Source organism: Schistocerca nitens, chromosome 11 (assembly GCF_023898315.1).
Source record: "Schistocerca nitens isolate TAMUIC-IGC-003100 chromosome 11, iqSchNite1.1, whole genome shotgun sequence".
Taxonomy (NCBI): Eukaryota; Metazoa; Arthropoda; class Insecta; order Orthoptera; family Acrididae; genus Schistocerca; species Schistocerca nitens.
In genome coordinates, this window is record NC_064624.1 from 127,759,529 (window position 1) to 127,779,656 (window position 20,128).

General features: G+C 44.4%; 1 protein-coding gene across 6 annotated transcripts in view; it reads left to right on the top strand.

Moving 5' to 3' along the window:
• Nucleotides 1–20,128, top strand: part of LOC126213005 (zinc finger protein 664-like) — an 80,310-nt gene that overhangs the window by 55,574 nt on the left and 4,608 nt on the right. For all 6 annotated transcript variants that reach the window (XM_049940556.1, XM_049940557.1, XM_049940559.1 and 3 more), the window contains one exon: nucleotides 1,725–1,762. In XM_049940556.1, the coding sequence (XP_049796513.1) occupies nucleotides 1,725–1,762 (38 nt within the window). The remainder of the gene's footprint in view (nucleotides 1–1,724; nucleotides 1,763–20,128) is intronic.

A 20,128-nucleotide genomic window follows, 5' to 3' on the forward strand; every position in this document is an offset into this window, starting at 1 on the left:
TTGCAAGGCTTGGGTAAATGAGATAGTTAATAACAAGTACATCAGTTGCTTTTGTTAAGAAGTTTGTCAGTGGAGTACAAGTTAGCAACCAATAAATCCTTTAGGCTGTTCTTCATTGCTAGTGATCCTTTTCACGATTGATGGCATGTGCAGCTGAATAATGGACACCTTTCTGAATGAAAGTGATTTTACATGTAAATATAAATTTGTTCTTACTGCTTTTACTGGTGCTGTGCTCTGAGCTATTGGTTTGAAAGAGAAACATATCACTTTTGACAAGTTTAATTAAGCCATAAGTAAAAGGTGTGTCTCAAAAGCTCTGTGAACAGTCTCAGAAAATAAAGGAAACAAGAATAACAAACAAAATACTTTTACTGGTGTTCAAAGTAATCACCACGAGCTACGACACACTTCTTACGTCAGTTGTAAAGCTGTTGGAAACTGTCAGCAAGCACTTGTTACGGAATCGCTCGAACCACTGTGGTCACGTGTTGGATATCTGAAACGTCTTTAAATGTTCGTGAACAATAGTGCTTACCTCTCTTTGCTTAATTCCAACTCATTCTCAAAGACAGCCACTGATTATTTGCAAGCATAGCTTTTGTGTCTTTGCAAAATGGAGCAGTGCTTTAACACGCAGTTTTGCTTCAGATTAGCAAAAATGGCGACGGGGACTCGCGGAATGCAGTGTCAGTGTACGGTGTTCAAGTAGTGACTAGAAAGTGTTTGTTTGAGTGGTTTAAATGCTCTATAAATGGAAATTGACGGTATTGATGATGACCCACATTCAGATCAGCACGTACAATTCCAGGCGACACTGAACAAGTGTGACTGATGCTTGCGTACAGTTGGTAGCTGTCTTTGAGAATGAGACCAGAACAGTCGGAAATAAGCAAAGACAGTTTAAGCACTATTGTTCACTAGCATTTGCAGGTATCCAACAAGGCGTGACCAGGGTGTTTCAAGTGATTCCACTAGAAGCATTTAGGCACAGCTTCCAAGAGCTTTGCAACCAATGACAGAAGCGTGTTTTGGCTAACGGTGATTACTTCGAAGACCCGTAAAGGTACTTTGTTTGTAACTATTTATTTCCTTTATTTTCTGATACCATTCACTGAACTTCCCGGAAGCATCTTGTAGGCTAAGAAGCAGTAGTTGATATTCCTAGATCTTAGCACGGGCTACTACAAAATAACTTGCATTGCAGTGGTAGAAGCAGTCTTTCCTGTGTTGCATAGTGCAGCATTGCGAGTGCTCGACTGTGTAACCCTGTTAGCAGTACTACTGGTTACTGGCATTTGTGTGTTTTACACACTGGAACAGCAAATATCTCAGAAAACTCCCCCCCCCCCCCCCCCCCTCTCTCTCTCTCTCTCTCTCTCTCTCTCTCTCTCTCTCTCTCTCTCTCTCTCTCTCTCTCTCACTCACACACACACACACACACACACAGTGTGTCCTCCTTTGATGTTTTCCGTATGTACAGGGTTTGAATGTCATTCCTGGACATCAGTTTCCTTTAGCAGAGTGGTGCAATTCTCAAAGAAACTTGGGGAGAGATCTGTTTCTGTACGAGTAAAGAATTGGAGATAGTGGCAATAACCACAAGTAGGAGTATCGTAATGTTTTTAATTGGTTACCATACTCTGATAGTGCAGTGCTGTGTCGATGTAATTTGCTTGCTTTGCAGATCAGTGTTAGCTAATTCTGCAATAAATCTGTTACAGGAACCTGAATCGGCAGATACAGCAGTGGGCAATGCAAGGTAAGATGCGCTCTATTCGTAAGACATCGGAAATCCTCTTCACGGGAGGTAACTTTCGGTCGACACAGCCATGAGATGGTCAGAACGTACATTTTTCATCACTGTACGATGTTGCCTTTTTGTCACAAAAATAACCTTGTCGGACAGAATATAGGTTAAACAATTTTTTCAGCCTTCAGTTGCAAGGTAATTTTACTCGTTTACCTAGGTTTCGATTCCAGTAATGGAATCTTCTTCAGAACCTATAAATTAAACCACATACGGACATATATTACTCACTAAAATGCATTATCTGTCTAATGATTGAATATTAAAGAAATTGTGATACTTACAAAAAATTAAATTATTTTGTGAGCCAAACACTGGCCATGTCACAGATTAAAAATTGAAACAATAAAGACGCATAATCATAAGATTATGTCAGTCACAATTAAAACCATTAAGGCGAACGTAGACGGAGCTACGCCGGCCAGAAATCAGGACCACACGAAAGCGGCTCGAAAACTAGGCGTTGTGAGCAGTTACGCGGTGAGGCTCGGCCGCGGCCAAGCGCATGCGCAAGCGCAGGGGCGAGAGACAAACTGTCTCAAAATTACTTAGAGCAAATATACATATAAACAAAATGTGACAAAGCCGTCCTACAATTGGACAAACCTATCTATTGGTATAGCAACATTAACAATTTACCTGAGAACAAACTACAAAGCCAAGGTATAATTTCTTTTTTTTTTTTTTTTTGTAAATATTATAGTAAGAGGGCGTAGCCCTGCGACAGTAACTAAAAATTAGTGTCAAAACCATGCGTGCTAAGCATAAAATGTCTAACATAAAAACGCCTTAGCAACTATGTGTCATTACCAAGCCCTCTTACTATAATATTTACAAAAAAAAAAAAAAATTATACCTTGGCTTTGTAGTTTGTTCTCAGGTAAATTGTTAATGTTGCTATACCAATAGACAGGTTTGTCCAATTGTAGGACGGCTTTGTCACATTTTGTTTATATGTATATTTGCTCTAAGTAATTTTGAGACAGTTTGTCTCTCGCCCCTGCGCTTGCGCATGCGCTTGGCCGCGGCCGAGCCTCGCCGCGTAACTGCTCACAACGCCTAGTTTTCGAGCCGCTTTCGTGTGGTCCTGATTTCTGGCCGGCGTAGCTCCGTCTACGTTCGCCTTAATGGTTTTAATTGTGACTGACATAATCTTATGATTATGCGTCTTTATTGTTTCAATTTTTAATCTGTGACATGGCCAGTGTTTGGCTCACAAAATAATTTAATTTTTTGTAAGTATCACAATTTCTTTAATATTCAATCATTAGACAGATAATGCATTTTAGTGAGTAATATATGTCCGTATGTGGTTTAATTTATAGGTTCTGAAGAAGATTCCATTACTGGAATCGAAACCTAGGTAAACGAGTAAAATTACCTTGCAACTGAAGGCTGAAAAAATTGTTTATTTGCTGTACATTTCACAGTTGCTGACACGCTGCAATATGTTAAAGATATATAAAAAAGAATATAGGTTGATTCAAAAAGAAAGAACAGATTTCAGTTGTCTATTACAGACAAATTGTGAAAGATAGAAACACATCGCACATGGTACTGAACAGATAAAGGTTCAAAGTTACGTGCTCGCACACACTCTATACCGTACACCCAATGCGAGCAGTGTATATTGCTCGAGAAATATTGAAACTGTAGTCCATTTCATCCTGCACACAAATCAACAGGTCTCTGTTTATTGGACTGACAGCTTCAACAATTCAATTCCTCAAACCTTGAAGAGTAGCTGCCCTAAGCAGGAGAAGACTCAGTCCTTTATGTATACCCACAGAAAAAGATCACAAGGTTGAGGTCTGGTGACCTAGGAGGTCAAAATCTATGAACGAGATTTTGTTGTCCACCTCTTTCAGTCTACTTTTGTGGGGCGCTGGTATAAGGTAGCACTGTACCTCAAGGAGAAAGTTAGCTGGTGCATCGTTGCGCATAAAAATAAAACTTTTGGAATTTTTGTGAAGTTGAGGAAACAACAAATTTTGCAGCATTTCCAGGTCTGTCATTCCTGTCACAGTATCCCCTGCAAAAAGTGAGGTCCATGAACTTTGTGAACAGAATCAGCACAAAACACATTCAGCTTCTGTGAGTCTCTTTCACACTCAATGACAGCACCAGGATTTTGTGACCCCCAGATTCCCACATTATGGCAGTTTACTTTACCTAAGGTCTATTCGTCCAAACAGATGAATTGTTTGGAAAGACTGTCCTATACTATATCCTGAAGAACTGAAATGCAAAATTCTTACCTCCTGTTGCAGTCGCAGACACACAATTGCTGCAGTACGTACAACCTGTAAGCCTTCATATGCAGACTTAGTTTCAGAACACGGCACGCCATTGTTCACGAAAATTGAAGTTCCTGTCCTGCCCACCTCGTGGGCTTCTGAGAGCTCCCTGTGAACTCTTCTCGGATATGTTTGACATTTTCATCAGATGTGTGTGGCCAGCCAGTACTCATCTCTTTGCATATGCAAACAACTTCCAAGAATTTTTTTATGCCAATCGTAGATCTGCTCGTGCACAGGCAGCTTGTTGCCAAATCGATGGCAGAATGTATGCTGTACTCGAACTTCACGTAAATTTTGGCACACACAATGATTTCTCTGGTGGTGTAGTTGCCGTGCAGCTATAAACAAACAACGGCGCAGGTGTATCAAAATTTTGAACCTGTGACGTGCACAATGTGTTTCTATGTTTAGTAACTTGTCTTTAATAAAGAATTGAAATTGTTCTTTATTTTGAATCGCCCTGTGTTATTCCCTTCATTAAAATAGCTCACTGCTCTCTTTGGAGTGCATCAGATGGTGCAGAATTGATACTAGATGGTCATTTGACCCTACAGCTGTGCCAGTCGATTGTACAGAATCGGGGCAGCAAGATGAGCCACTGTGGAGACGTGACACAGTGGCAGAGAGGAACTACTGTCACTGGGTGGGATCGTGACCACACCGTGAATGAAGTTGCTCGATTTGTTCTACATCTGTATCTACGTACATATTCCATGGCAGAAGGTACCGTGTGCCACTATTAGTCATTTTCTTTCTTGTTCCAGCTGGAAATAAACTGAGACAAAGACTGTCTATATGCCTCTGTACAAGCCCCAATTTCTCTTGTCTTACCTTTGTGATCCTTCTGCAGAAGGTACATTAGTGGCTGTAGAATCGTTCTGCAGTCAGCTTCGAATGCCGGTTCTCTAAATTTTCTCACTAGTGTTTCCCAGAAAGAACATCACCTTTCCTCCAGGGATTCCCATTTGATACCCTAAAGCCTCTCTGTAATGCTTGTGTGTGGTTTAAACCTACTGTTAACAAATGTAGCAGTCTGCCCCTCAATTGCATCGCTGTCAACTAGGTGCGGATCCCAAATAATCGAGCATTGCTTGTATGTGGTGTCCTTTATGGATGACTCAGACTTTCCTGAAAGTGTTGAAATAAACTGAAGTCAACCATTTACCTTCCCTACTACAAATCCTTAGATGCTCGTTCAGTTTCATATCGGTGCAACCTGATATTAAATGACGTTACTGTGTTAAGTGGGTAACTAGTAATGCTGTATCTGGACATTATACACATTCTATCCACCAAATCAGTTGTTTATATAGAGAACAATAGTGGTTCTATCACACTTCCATGGGACACTCTTGACAATAGCCTTGTCTCTGACGAACAGTCACCATTGAGGACATTGTTGCGAGTTCTGTTACTTAAGAAATCCTTGACCCACTCCCATATCTGGTAACCTATTCCGTATTCTCAGACCTTTGTTAGCAGTCTGCAGTGTGGCACAATGTCAAATGCATTTTGGGAATCTAGAAATGTGGAATCTGCCTGTTGCCCTTCATCCACGATTTGCAGGTCGTCATGTGAGAGAAGGGCTAGCTGCATATCACATGAGCGACACTTTCTATAACCGTGCTGATTTGTGGATGAAAGTTCTTTCATATTGAGGAAATTTGTTATATTCAGACTGAGAGTATGCTCAAGAATTCTGCAGCAAACTGACATTAAGGATATCGGTCTGTAATTTTGCAGCTCTGTTCTTTTACCCTTCTTATGTACAGGAGCTGCCTGCACTTTTTTCCAGTTGCTCAGGATTTTGTACTGCATCAAAGATTCATGATAAATGCAAACTAAGTAAGGGCCAAGTGCTGCAGAGTACTCTCTTTAAAACTGAACTGGAATGCCACTCCAGACCTTGTGACTTATTTGTTTTCAACTGTTTCAATTCCTATTGTACACCAGGGACATCTATTACTGTGTCCTGCGTACGAGTCAGTGTATTGATGTAGGCTCTCCAACATTTCTACAAGGAATGGTGAACCAGTCAACCAATCTAACATTTACATCTACTTGGCTACTCTGCAAATCACATTTAAGTGCCTGGCAGAGAGTTCATCAAACCACCTTCAAAATTCTCTATTATTCCAATCTCGTATAGTGCGCGGAAAGAATGAACACCTATATCTTTCTGTACGAGCTCTGATTTCCCTTATTATATCGTGGTGATCGTCCTTCCCTATGTAGGTCGGTGTCAACAAAATATTTTCGCATTCGGAAGAGAAAGTTGGTGATTGGAATTTTGTGAGAAGATTCTGTCGCAACGAAAAGCACCTTTTTTTTTTAAAGATTTCCATCCCAAATCATGTATCATTTCTGTGACACTCTTTCCCATATTTTGCAATAATACAAAATGTGGTGCCTTTCTTTGAACTTTTTCAATGTACTCCAACAGTCCTATTTGGTAAGGATCCCACACCGCGCAGCAGTATTCTAAAAGAGGACGGACAAGCGTAGTGTAGGCAGTCTCCTTAGTAGGTCTGTTACATTTTCCAAGTGTCCTGCCAATAAAACGCAGTCTTTGGTTAGCCTTCCCCACAACATTTTCTATGTGTTTCTTCTAATTGAAGTTGTTTGTAATTGTAATACCTAGGTATTTAGTTGAATTTACGGCTTTTAGATTAGACTGATTTATCGTGTAACTGAAGTTTGAGTTCCTTTTAGCACTCATGTAGATGACCTCACACTTTTCATTATTTAGGATCAACTGCCACTTTTCATACCATTACATATGTTTTCTAAATCGTTTTGCAGTTTGTTTTGATCTTCTGATCACTTTTAGTCGATTAACGACAGTGTCATCTGCAAACAACCAAAGATGGCTGCTCAGATTGTCCCCCAAATCGTTTATATAGATAAGGAACAGCAAAGGGCCTATGACACTACCTTGGGGAATGCCAGAAATCACTTCTGTTTTACTCGATGACTTTCTGTCAATTACTACGAACTGTGACCTTTCTGACAGGAAATGACAAATCCTGTCGCATAACTGAGACAATATTCAAGAAGCATGCAATTTCATTCGAGCTGCTTGTGTGTTACAGTGTCAAACGCCTTCCAGAAATTCGGAATCTATCTGAAATCCCTTGTCAATAGCTCTCAACACTTCATGTGAAGAAAGAGCTAGTTGTGTTTCACAGGAACGGTGTTTTCTAAACCCTTGTTGACTGTGTGTCAGTAGACCGTTTCCTTCGACATAATTCATAATGTTCGAACACAATATATGTTCTAAAATCCTGCTGCTTATCATGTTAATGATATGCCCCTGTAATTCAGTAGATTACTCCTACTACCTTTCTTGAATATTGGTGTGACCCGTGCAACTTTCCAGTCTTTGAGTACGGATCTTTTGTCAGGTGAATGGTTGTTGCAAAAATACCCTACAGACAGGGACCAGAGATGAGTGTCATGCATTGTCAGTGATAAACAGTTCCAAACATGACAGGAATTATTGCTGTCAGTGAGTGCACATCTATCTCTGTCAATTTCTGAACAAATATATCTAAAAACAAAGATGATGTGACTTACCAAACGAAAGCGCCGCCACGTCGATAGACACGCAAACAAACACAAACATACACACAAAATTCAAGCTTTCGCAACAAACTCTTGCCTCATCACGAAAGAGGGAAGGAGAGGGAAAGACGAAAGGATGTGGGTTTTAAGGGAGAGGGGTAAGGAGTCATTCCAATCCCGGGAGCGGAAAGACTTACCTTAGGGGGAAAAAAGGACGGGTATATGCACGCGCACGCGCACGCGCACACACACACACACACACACACACACACACACACACACATATACAGACACAAGCAGACATATTTAAAGACAAAGAGTTTGGGTAGAGATCTCTGTCAGAGCCCAAACTCTTTGTCTTTAAATATGTCTGCTTGTGTCTGTATATGTGTGTGTGTGTGTGTGTGTGTGTGTGTGTGTGTGTATACCCGTACTTTTTTCCCCCTAAGGTAAGTCTTTCCGCTCCCGGGATTGGAATGACTCCTTACCCTCTCCCTTAAAACCCACATCCTTTCGTCTTTCCCTCTCCTTCCCTCTTTCCTGATGAGGCAAGAGTTTGTTGCAAAAGCTTGAATTTTGAGTGTATGTTTGTGTTTGTTTGTGTGTCTATTGACGTGCCAGCGCTTTCGTTTGGTAAGTCACATCGTCTTTGTTTTTAGATATATTTTTTCCCACGTGGAATGTTTCCTTCTATTATATTAATTTCTGAACAAATATTGTTAAGAGAACTGCACTCAGTTGTGACGATTCACATTCGTTTGTTTCTTCGCTTGTTGTCCTCGAATCAACGTACTGGCTCAAAAATGGGTTGTGGAAGTAAAACTACTGTCTACTGTAAATGATGTAGCCAACAGATGCACAGTCTTGTTTCACAGTCTTTTACTTTCACTGTTCACAACCCACCAATATTACGCAGTTACATGGCCAATGCACTATTGTTTAACTTTCGACAAGTGTCATTGATAGTTTGCAGGCGAACATCCACATACTGCTACAATAGTTTACTGTTGAACATCTACGAGCAGTAAAAGCCTAACCACACAGTTCAGTCTTTCAAATAAATCGAACAGACACTTTTATTGCTTTAACACACGGCCTATTGGTGTAACACTTATTTCACTGTTAAGTTGATGCATTGTTGTCGTTCTAACCCACACAGGATCCTCGTTTGAAACTTAACCGTGGACTGACTGTCTCATGACCAAAAATTTGGCCCTTATATATCATTACAATAATACGTGCTGAAACTACACATTCTTCGAAGTTTAATTTACACAAATTACAATTAAAACTTAACTAATTAAATTAACTGAATACATTGAAAACTTCCTTCTTTTTAACAGCTTCTCCTACAACGAGGACTAAGCTGAAGTATTTGTTTAAATGATGAAATTCACATATGTAGCTATGCAAACAATACTTTTGACGAAACTGGAACTTACTTTGGAATTAAGAGCTGGCTTTGCTAACATGTTTTCGACTAGAGCCAAATAGGTAGTTTAATAATACTAGCATTTCATCTTCCGAATGTTTATAATTATTACAGAATTTACATTTGTTTATATGTCAACAGTAGAATTTAAATTAAGAAACAATTATTGATTTCACCCTATAATGAAAGTTACTAATTAGGAATAGTCAAAATAAATTATAAAAGCAATTACATACCTAAAACTAGGCACAAAATTAGTTCTGGTGTTGTGTTCTCTAAAACTGAGGCCCAATCTTTACCTTTTATGAAAATGCAGATTATGTTAATTATAATTAAATGAAAAATGAATTTTAAGGAGGCAGATCGCAAAACAAGAGGGGAAGTAAAAATTATCACAGCTTGCTTCATCACACAGTCAACATAAGGAGTTGACCACATCATAAAAGGCCGTTGCTCAAAGCAGTATATGAAGTTGGATGCCTTCAGTGGGCCAAACAACACAAACTAGGCAGTAGCTGACCAGAGGCACATATTGTGATTCGACAGGTTGCGATTTTCCCTCTTCTCAGATGAGATTAGGTGTCGAGTGCATTGTTGGTTGGAAGAGGTGTAGTTCCAGCCAGAGCTGGTTCTGTAGTGTAGTGAGAGCATTTTGTATACCGTGACTTGAGTGCGCTCATGAATTGAGACGATTATCTCGACAAGGTGTCAGTAAAATATGAAATCTCACCTCCATAATAATTAAAATAAGCACAACATGGTTGTTATCATTTAGGATTACCTCACCAATGTACAACTAGAGCACTAGCATCACAAACGCAACGCTTGAGCTAAGGAAAGCTCCTGGCAATACAGGGTATTAGGAGTATGTGCCAGGGGGATGTGCAATAGGAAATGACACTTTGTCTTGCTAAACTTGCTTTTAACATTAATATTAAAATTATGACATAAAAGCCAGATCATATTTATCTGTGTACATATTTAAACTTAATGAAATGGCTACAAATAATAGGTTACCATCTAAAATAGGGCATTGTGTAAAAATCAAATTACCTATAACAGTGAGTAACAAGTTTCTTACTATACCCTTTCTAGAAAAGTATCGTCCAGGATAATTCCACTGTTAAGTAAGAAATGTTGCTGAAAGGTTGTTTTCTCTGTAAATAATAGCCTGAGACAAAAAGCAACCTACTCTATAAGAATGCAAGAAGGTTGTTTCACAAAATCTGGTATTTGTAAAGTTACATGTAATGATTGCCCTAACTGTTATGTAGGAGAGACACAGATATCATTTAAAGTAAGATATAAAGAGGATTTGGTAAGTAAAACTGGGGAAAATGTGTACAGTTCCACTTTCGCAGGACTTCTGCTTCTTGTTCAACACCCACTGCGGAGACTAGAAAACTTGGTACTTTTGCATAAAGAAAGTATAGTTTACAGGTATGACTTAGTAGAAGAATTATAGATTCTTAAACATTTTACCCACAAAGATGTATCTATTTTGCAACTCAAAAATAGGAATTTGCTAGATAGTTTCAGACCACTACTTTCATTTACGTAACAAAGAAAAGGCTCGATCTTCCATATGACTATAGGATATGTCATTTTCCTCATCTGTTAATGCTGATGGTACTTCGGTTTCTTCTCTGTTATGATGTAAATATGCTCAAAGACGTTTGATGTTCAGTTTTTCAAACATGTATATGTGAGTTGTACACTTTTACCGTCTTCCTTCCACCCACTACCGCTACCATCTCTCTGTTTGTTGACATTTTATTATTTTTAAATATGTACATAGCATGAGCTGGTTTTTAATGTCATCATATTAATTTTAACGTTTTAAGCAAGTTTAGCACGATAAAGTTTCATTCATAATCGTGCACCCTCCTCACGTGTACTACTAGTGACTTCTCCTGCCAGAAGCTTTCCTTAGCACAAGCATTGCTTATGTGACACTTGCACACTAGCTGTACATTTGTGAGGTAATACTAAATGATAACCACCATGTTGTGCACATTTTAATTTATTATAAAGATGAAATTTTATGTATTACTGACATCTTTTTGCTATGTTTTAATGTACCTTTGCCACAACATGTCAGTTGTTTCCTTCTGAAGGTCCCCCCTGCGGGTTCGGGGGTTAGAATAGGCCTGCGGTATTCCTGCCTGTCGTACGAGGCGACTAAAAGGAGTTTCAACCGTTTCGGCCTTCCATGTGATGGTCCCCCTTGGGGTTTGACCTCCATTTTTCAAAATTCTACAGAAGTATGAGCCTTTTGGGGAAGGACGCCTTACATGGTGTACCACTGGTCCTCAGTGCACTAAGACCTTGGCACTCAGCATTGTACCGGTGTTGTAACCATACCCCTTTTTCCTCAAATTGGGCTAAACGCCTGATGGGTTGTACACGTTACGCCCATAGTGCGTCCCCATCTGCACCTACGATCATGATGGACTTTCCATGGCACCAGAAATCCAGCACGGTAGCCAGCCCGTTGTGGTGGGGTCGTCATGTACCCTCTAGGTTGTAGCCCCCTGACCACACAGGGATCGTACTGCCGATACCTGAGCTGCACCCTCCCCACGTCGGCCAAGGAGTAGATGCCCGTCTCCTTGGGGCATCAGGACTCCCGGCAACGGTCGTCCTGCCAGGTGGCCCTTGCTGAGGCTGGGTGGCACCCGTGGGGAGAGCCCCTGGTCGGAATGGGTGGTATCGGGGCGGACGTTTCGCAGATGAAACGTCAACACGTATCAGGTCGCTCTGCGGCCGAGTCTTTCAAAAGGAAAGATACTGTTTCTAGTTCTGGTTCTCCTGCCCTTTCCCCCTTGGCCACTCCCTGGGAGGAGGGACAGGCCCGCCGGCTTGGGGCGAAGTACTTCCCCCGCTATTTGGTCTGTTCTCGAAACGATGGGGGGACGTCCGCCACCTCCAAGCCCATGTTCTTTGTTCAGCACATTGAGGACATCTTCGGGGAAATCGAGGCTCTCAGTAAGATGCGTTCGGGGTCCGTTCTTATAAAGACCACCTCCGCCACACAGTCGGCGGCGCTCCAGGCGTGCGACCGCCTAGGGGACATCCCAGTGTCCATTGTCCCGCATCTGGCACTAAATAGGACGCAGGGGGTTATTTTTCATCGGGACCTCCTGCTGCAATCTGATGAGGAGCTCAGGGCCAACCTGGAACGCCGAGGCGTGCATTTCGTCCGGCGAGTCCAGCGCGGCCCCAAAGACCGTCGCATCGACACCGGGGCCTTTATCCTCGCCTTCGAGGGGGACGTTCTCCCGGAGAAGGTAAAGGTGATGTGCTACCGGTGCGACGTGTGACCTTACGTCCCGCCTCCTATGCGCTGTTTTCGGTGTTTGCGCTTTGGGCACATGTCGTCACGGTGTGAGGCTGAGCCCCTTTGTGGCGATTGTGGGCGTCCTCTTCGTGAGGAACATACATGCACCCCACCACCTCGGTGCGTTAATTGTCCTGGCATCCACTCGCCTAGATCCTCAGACTGCCCCGCATATCAGAAGGAGAAGATACTAGAACTCAAAACTTTGGATCGTCTCTCTTATTCTGAGGCCAGGAAGAAGTATGACCACCTCCATCCCGTGCAGTTGACCACTTCAATTGCCTCAGTTGTGTCCACTCCTTCCGCGGTATCCTCACCCCCATCCTGTCCCCCCACCGCCTCCTCCCCCCATCCTGTCCCCCCACCGCCTCCTCCCCCCATCCGGGGTCTCTGCCTCCGCCTCCCAAATCCCTCCCTTCCAAATCCTCCTCCCCCGTGGCCCGCGCCCCCTCTGCCCTAGGGGCCACCCTTCCTCTAACCCCCCCCCCCCCCCCCGCCCCCCGTCGCCTGAGAAGCGATCCTCTGAAATGTTCCGGACCCCAGCTTCCGAGGTCCGGCGTTCCAAAATGGACCCCACGCGTGAGGACCTTCTTCGAGTCCAGCCCACCATCCCTGCGCCTTCTCGGACTTCCAAGAAGGCCTCCAAGAAGAAGTCTCTATCCCCCTCTCCACCCCGACGCGTTTCGTCTGACGCTCCATCCGTGAGTCGCTGCTCCCGGCCGTCCTCAGTTTCGCCGGAACGCTCTGCTGCCAGGCGCTCAGCTGGCCTCTCGTCGGCAAATGATGCTGCCCCTCCTACACAACCAGGGACAGCGGCCGCAGCTGGCGACGACTCGATGGACCAGGATCCGCCTCCCGCCGGTTGTAGCGTTGTTCCCTCGAAACCTGGCCCTCCGCGGCCGTCGAGGTGACCAGCTCTTCCCCCGTCTCGTTCCCCCAACTTTTTGACTAGCGATGGCCTTGTTACATTGGAACATAAGAGGTATTCGATCTAATCGGGAGGAATTACAACTGCTCCTCCGCCTGCACTGTCCGCTCATCCTTGGTCTCCAGGAAACCAAGTTGCGCCCGACTGACCGTATTGCCTTTACCCACTATACCTCGGAGCGGTATGACCTCACCCCTGTGGACGGTATCCCAGCTCATGGTGGGGTCATGTTGCTCGTTCGGGACGATGTCTATTACCATCCCATCCCATTGACCACCCCACTCCAAGCAATAGCTGTCCGTATTACTCTTTCTGCTTTTATTTTTTCAGTTTGTACCATCTACACTCCATCGTCATCTGCTGTTAGTCGGGCTGACGTGATGCACCTGATCGTTCAGCTTCCCCCGCCGTTTTTATTGTTTGGTGACTTCAATGCCCATCATCCCCTTTGGGGCTCTCCTGCATCCTGTCAAAGAGGCTCACTCTTGGCGGATGTCTTCAACCATCTCAATCTTGTCTGCCTCAATACCGGCGCCCCGACTTTCCTCTCGGACTCTACTCATACCTACTCCCACTTGGACCTCTCGATCTGTTCTACCACTCTTGCCCGTCGGTTCGAGTGGTATGTCCTTTCTGACACCTATTCGAGCGACCACTTCCCCTGTGTCGTTCGTCTCCTGCACCACACCCCATCCCCACGTCCTTCGAGCTGGAACATACCGAAAGCTGACTGGGGACTTTACTCCTCCCTGGCTACCTTTCCGGACCACGATTTTCTCAGTTGTGACAGTCAGGTCGAATACCTCACTGCTGTTATCATCAATGCTGCCGAACGTTCCATTCCTCGTACTACCTCTTCTTCACGTCGCATTTCCGTCCCCTGGTGGAATGAGGCTTGTAGAGACGCTATCCGTGCTCGACGACGTGCTTTACGCGCCTTTCGCCGCCATCCTACGTTGGCGAATTGTATTGGATACAAACGACTCCGAGCGCAATGCCGTAGAGTCATCAAAGACAGCAAAAAAGCTTGTTGGGCCTCTTTCACCAGCTCCTTTAACTGTTTTACTCCCTCTTCTGTCGTATGGGGTAGCCTGCGCCGGCTGTCGGGCATTAAGGCCCACTCCTCGGTACCTGGCCTGACTTCAGGTAATGAGGTCCTCGTTGATCCTGTGGCTGTCTCCAATGCCTTCGGCCGGTTTTTCGCGGAGGTTTCCAGCTCCACTCATTACCACCCTGCCTTCCTTCGCAGGAAAGAGGCAGAAGAAGCTCGGCGACCTTCCTTCCACTCGCTGAATCTGGAAAATTATAATGCCCCCTTTACTATGCGGGAACTCGAACGTGCGCTTGCACTGTCCCGGTCCTCTGCTCCGGGGCCAGATGCCATTCACGTTCAGATGCTGGCACACCTTTCTCCGGCGGGCAAAAGCTTCCTTCTTCGTACCTACAATCGCATCTGGACCGAAGGTCAGGTCCCCATGCGTTGGTGTGACGCCGTTGTTGTTCCTATACCCAAACCTGGGAAGGATAGACACCTTCCTTCTAGTTACCGCCCCATTTCTCTTACAAGCTGTGTCTGTAAGGTGATGGAGCGCATGGTTAACGCTCGGTTAGTTTGGATTCTTGAATCTCGACGGCTACTTACCAATGTCCAATGCGGTTTTCGTCGCCGCCGCTCCGCTGTTGACCACCTTGTGACCTTGTCGACATTCATCATGAACAACTTTTTGCGGAGGTGCCAAACGGTAGCCGTGTTCTTCGATTTGGAGAAGGCTTATGATACCTGTTGGAGAGGAGGTATCCTCCGCACTATGCACAGGTGGGGCCTACGCGGTCGCCTGCCCCTTTTTATTGATTCCTTTTTAACAGATCGAACGTTTAGGGTACGTGTGGGTTCCGTATTGTCCGACGTCTTCCTCCAGGAGAACAGAGTGCCTCAGGGCTCCGTCTTGAGCGTAGCCCTTTTTGCCATCACAATCAATCCAATTATGGATTGCATTCCACCTAATGTCTCAGGCTCTCTCTTTGTCGATGACTTCGCGATCTACTGCAGTGCCCAGAGAACATGCCTCCTGGAGCGCTGCCTTCAGCGTTGTCTAGACAGCTTACACTCATGGAGCGTGGCAAATGGCTTCAGGTTCTCTGAAGAGAAGATGGTTTGTATCAACTTTTGGCGATATAAAGCATTCCTTCCGCCATCCTTACATCTCGGTCCCGTTGTTCTCCCATTCGTGGAAACAACTAAGTTTTTAGGGCTCACGTTGGACAGGAAACTGTGTTGGTCTCCGCACGTCTCTTATTTGGCAGCCCGTTGTACACGTTCCCTTAATGTCCTCAGAGTTCTTAGTGGTTCATCTTGGGGAGCGGATCGCACTGTCCTGCTTCACTTGTATCGGTCCATAGTCCGATCGAAGCTGGATTATGGGAGCTTCGTCTACTCGTCTGCTCGGCCATCCCTCTTACGCCATCTCAACTCCATCCACCATCGGGGGTTACGTCTTGCGACCGGAGCCTTCTACACTAGTCCTGTCGAGAGTCTTTATGCTGAAGCTGCCGAGTTACCATTGACCTACCGGCGCGTCGTACTGCTGTGTCGGTATGCCTGCCGGCTGTTGTCTATGCCCGACCACTCCTCTTACAAGTCCTTCTTCGCCGATTCTCTCGACCGTCAGTACGGGTTGTATGTGTCTGCCCTGCTGCCCCCCGGAGTCCGCTTCCGTCGCCTGCTTCGACAATTGGATTTTGCTCTCCCTACCACCTTCAGAGAGGGTGAGAGCCCGACACCACCTTGGCTCCAGGCTCCGGTTCATAGTTATCTCGACCTCAGCTCACTCCCGAAGGAGGGTACTCCGGCTGCAGCGTATTGCTCACGGTTTGTCGAACTTTGTGCTCGACTCGCCGGTCACACCTTTATTTACACCGATGGCTCCAAAACTGACGATGGTGTCGGCTGTGCCTTTGTCGTCGGGGCCGCCACCTTTAAATACCGGCTCCTCGACCAATGTTCCAGCTTTACGGCTGAGCTTTTTGCTCTCCATCAGGCTGTTCAGTATGCCCGCCGCCACCGCCATTCATCGTATGTACTCTGCTCTGACTCACTCAGTGCTCTTCAGAGCCTTGGAGCTCCATATCCGGTCCATCCCTTGGCTCAACGGATACAGCAGTCCCTCCATTCTTTCGCTGATAATGGTTCTCCTGTCAGCTTTCTGTGGGTTCCCAGACATGTAGGAGTGCCTGGGAATGAGGCTGCGGATGCTGCAGCCAAGGCTGCAGTCCTCCTGCCTCGGCCAGCCTCCCATTGTGTCCCGTCATCTGACGTTCGTGGGGATGTTTGTAAGAGGCTTGTGTCGTTGTGGTGGGATGCTTGGTCATCCCTCCAAGGAAACAAGCTCCGGGCAGTAAAACCGCTCCCAACTGCTCGGACAACCTCCTCCCGACCATCTCGGCGAGAGGAGGTCCTTCTGACCAGGTTGCGGATTGGGCATTGCCGGTTTAACCACCGCTACCTGCTCTCCGGTGACCCAGCCCCGCAGTGCCCTTGTGGTCAGGCATTAACAGTGCGCCATGTTTTATTGTCGTGTCCCCGTTTTAGTCAATTTCGTGTTGTCCTGTCCCTGCCATCTACTTTACCGGATTTTTTAGCTGATGACGCTCGAGCAGCTTCTCGTGTTCTGCGTTTTATAACTTTGACTGGCTTGTCCAAAGACATCTAACCTTTTTACTTATTTTATCTACATCTTTGTTAGGTCTTTCTGGTGTCCCCCCCTCCCCTTTACTATTCCCTGTGCTCTAACAACAGTGACTGGGCGCTAATGACCTCAGTAGTTGAGCGCCCTTAAACCCCACCAAAAAAAAAATCCTTCTGAAGGAAATGTTTTTATGAACATTGAAACCACGGTCAGGAGATTGAACCTTTCCACTCAAACGTCGAGTGGTGCTCGACATTGTGAAATTTGTTTCCCGCAAGCCTCATTCAACAGGTTTTTTTTCGACTCTCACATGCTCAATTCTCAATTCTGACAGTACTAGGCATTAATGTTGCTTAGTGTTGCCATCTAGGGAAACCTGTGTTAACTCGGTGTCAAACTGTAGCAGTTGTTTTAAGGAATGTTGGAATTACTATGCTCAAGTTTGCATTCGTGCAGTGGCTGTGATGTGATGTTGATGATGAGAGTGGTTCATTTCTAAACAATTCTAGTGAAGATCACGATGAAAACTGTGAAAATGTGCATCTTTATAGTGATTCGGCATATTATTCATGGCAAATGTGGAGCAAATATGCTCTGACTTCACAGATTTTCCTATTGACTACACAAAGTGTTGTTTTATCACGAAACTGGTAATGTTCTATCATTGCCGGTTGATTTCTTTCAGTTAATTTTTACAAACAACCTATTTCAAGAAATTTAAGACCAAACGAACAAGCATACCATGGCCAAAATACGTAAAGTGACATCACTTGCACAAGAGCCTGTGTGGTAGGACTGGAGAAATATTGCCAAGGAAGAAATGAAACGCTTCCATGGTGTGCTCCTGAATATGGCATTAAAAAAGTGTAAGAACTTGCTTGACTTTTTTTCAAGAGATTGTTTACAATCATCTGGCTTCATTTCAGACTATAATTGCAAATTTTCTGGTCACTTCGTGTTTCTGGTCCAGAGGGTGCTGCACATATCAACACTCAGGTTCAGTCACGTCTGACTAAAGTGAAGAATATGTTGGATTATTTGTCTCACTAGTTTCCCAAAATTTGTTGGCCATATAAGTATTTAGCTATAATTCAAGCTTTCCCGGTGAAGAGTTGTCATCTTGATTAATCGGTTTTCTGCCAGTTATTCGCATCTCTCCTGCACGATATTTCAACTGTGTGACTCGCAGTCTTCAGGTGCTGTCTGATAGTGACTCCAGTGTGGAATGAGTCCAGAATTTATGCCTACATTGTGCTAGGTGTTCTCCCTGTGGCCCACGCTGCGTCTGGTGCTCTGTCTGTGGTGTGCGCCGACCCATAGCAATGGCTGTAACATTTTCTTATAGCCGCGGCTGTTCCGAACGCTGTGTAAGTACTCTGTGGTTATTATCCATTGTCAGTGTAGCTGAATTAAGTTGTGAATGGTGTCCAAGCTATGCTAGACATTTTATCTTCCGATTGTCATCATTTGAGTCCTTCCGTGAATTGGGACATTCTGTTACTGTGCTGTGTCGTGTTAGGTGTCCCGTCCAAAGTTCTGGCCCCCCAGGAGCGGCTGCAGTGCTATTTTCAGGTCATTTGTGTTCAAACTGTCGCTCCGGACTCGGAAAAGCGTTCTCAGATACTGTCTCTGTTGCCTGAGGTGCCATTTCACATATATCCTTTGCTATATGTACTGGGCTGTTAGCTGTAATTCCATCCTTATACTTGTGTCCCTTGGGGTATGGATGTTGCATGCGTTGTGGCTTCAGAAGATCAGGTGTTGGGTTCCAAGCCGAGCTCAGCTGGAAACCGGTGTCCCAGTTAATGAGATTCTCTGCAACGTTAATCTCAGTAGATTATTTGATGATGGTGTCCCAGGGCCTCAATGTTTGTGTTAAAATCTTGGCATCATTATACTTCATAGAATGATGGAGTTCTAAACAATGCTCGGCAATCGCTGACTTGGTTGCCTGTCTGTCTTGTGTGCCTCTGGTGCTCTTTGCACCTGATGTCAACAGTCCTGGTCGTCTGGCCGATGTATGCCATACCACATTCACACGGTACGTGGTAAACTCCTTGTTTTTGTAGACACAGGTCATCCTTCACACTCTCTAGGAGAGCCTTAATCTTGGCATGTGGATGGAACACATTTTTAATGTTATGTTTGCGGAGAATTCTTCTGATCTGGCAAACGTGCAACCTTTCACGTTTCTTCTTTTATCTCCTCAGGAACCTCTCGTAGGGAAACGGGGTGCAGCACCTTTTGAAGATCCTGAGAAGAGTGCCCATTTTTGTAGAACACGGATTGTAGATGTTCTATCTCCATCACCAAATTATCCGGATCTGACAGAGTTCATGCCCAGTGAACCAGTGTTCTGAGTGCCCCATTTTTCTGTGCCAGGGAACCACCTAATTATGTTCTCAAATACTAAAATTTTATCAAAGTGCAATTGTTTCTGTGCTAGGGTTCAAAGAGAGTTCATACTTACTCATAAACAGAAAAACAGCCGTACCAAGAAGAGGAGGAGGACTGAAATTAGATAAGTTCTGGGACTTAATACTAAATTATGCAAGCAATTCCCTTCCGCCGTACAGATTCTGTAATGCATGTATATTCTGTAGTGCATGTAGATTCTGTAGTGCATGTAGATTCTGTAATGCACGTTGACACAACTCTCCAGTCATGTTTTACAGCTGTCAGACGACGTCACGACACGGCTGTAGCATGGCTACAGTTGAACAGTTTTGTAGTTTCGGCTAGCTGAGCGTGTTTGCTGTTAAGAATTGACCATCTTTACCACCACGAGCACATACTATCTCACACACAGTAAGAGACAAAACGTTAGCTACAAAATTAAACATTAGATCATAGCGTGATCCCCAGAATACCAACTTGATATACAAATATAATTACACTGTGAGAGCTTCCTCATGTTGTGTAGACGGTACTTCTGTTGCTACTGTTCCATTCCTGCAAAGAAAGATTGTCAATAAACCTCAGAATGAGCTCTAATTTGTTGTATTTTCTCATTGTGGCTACAGGAGGAAGTAATATGTTGACAGACTCTTCTTGAAATGTAAGTTCTT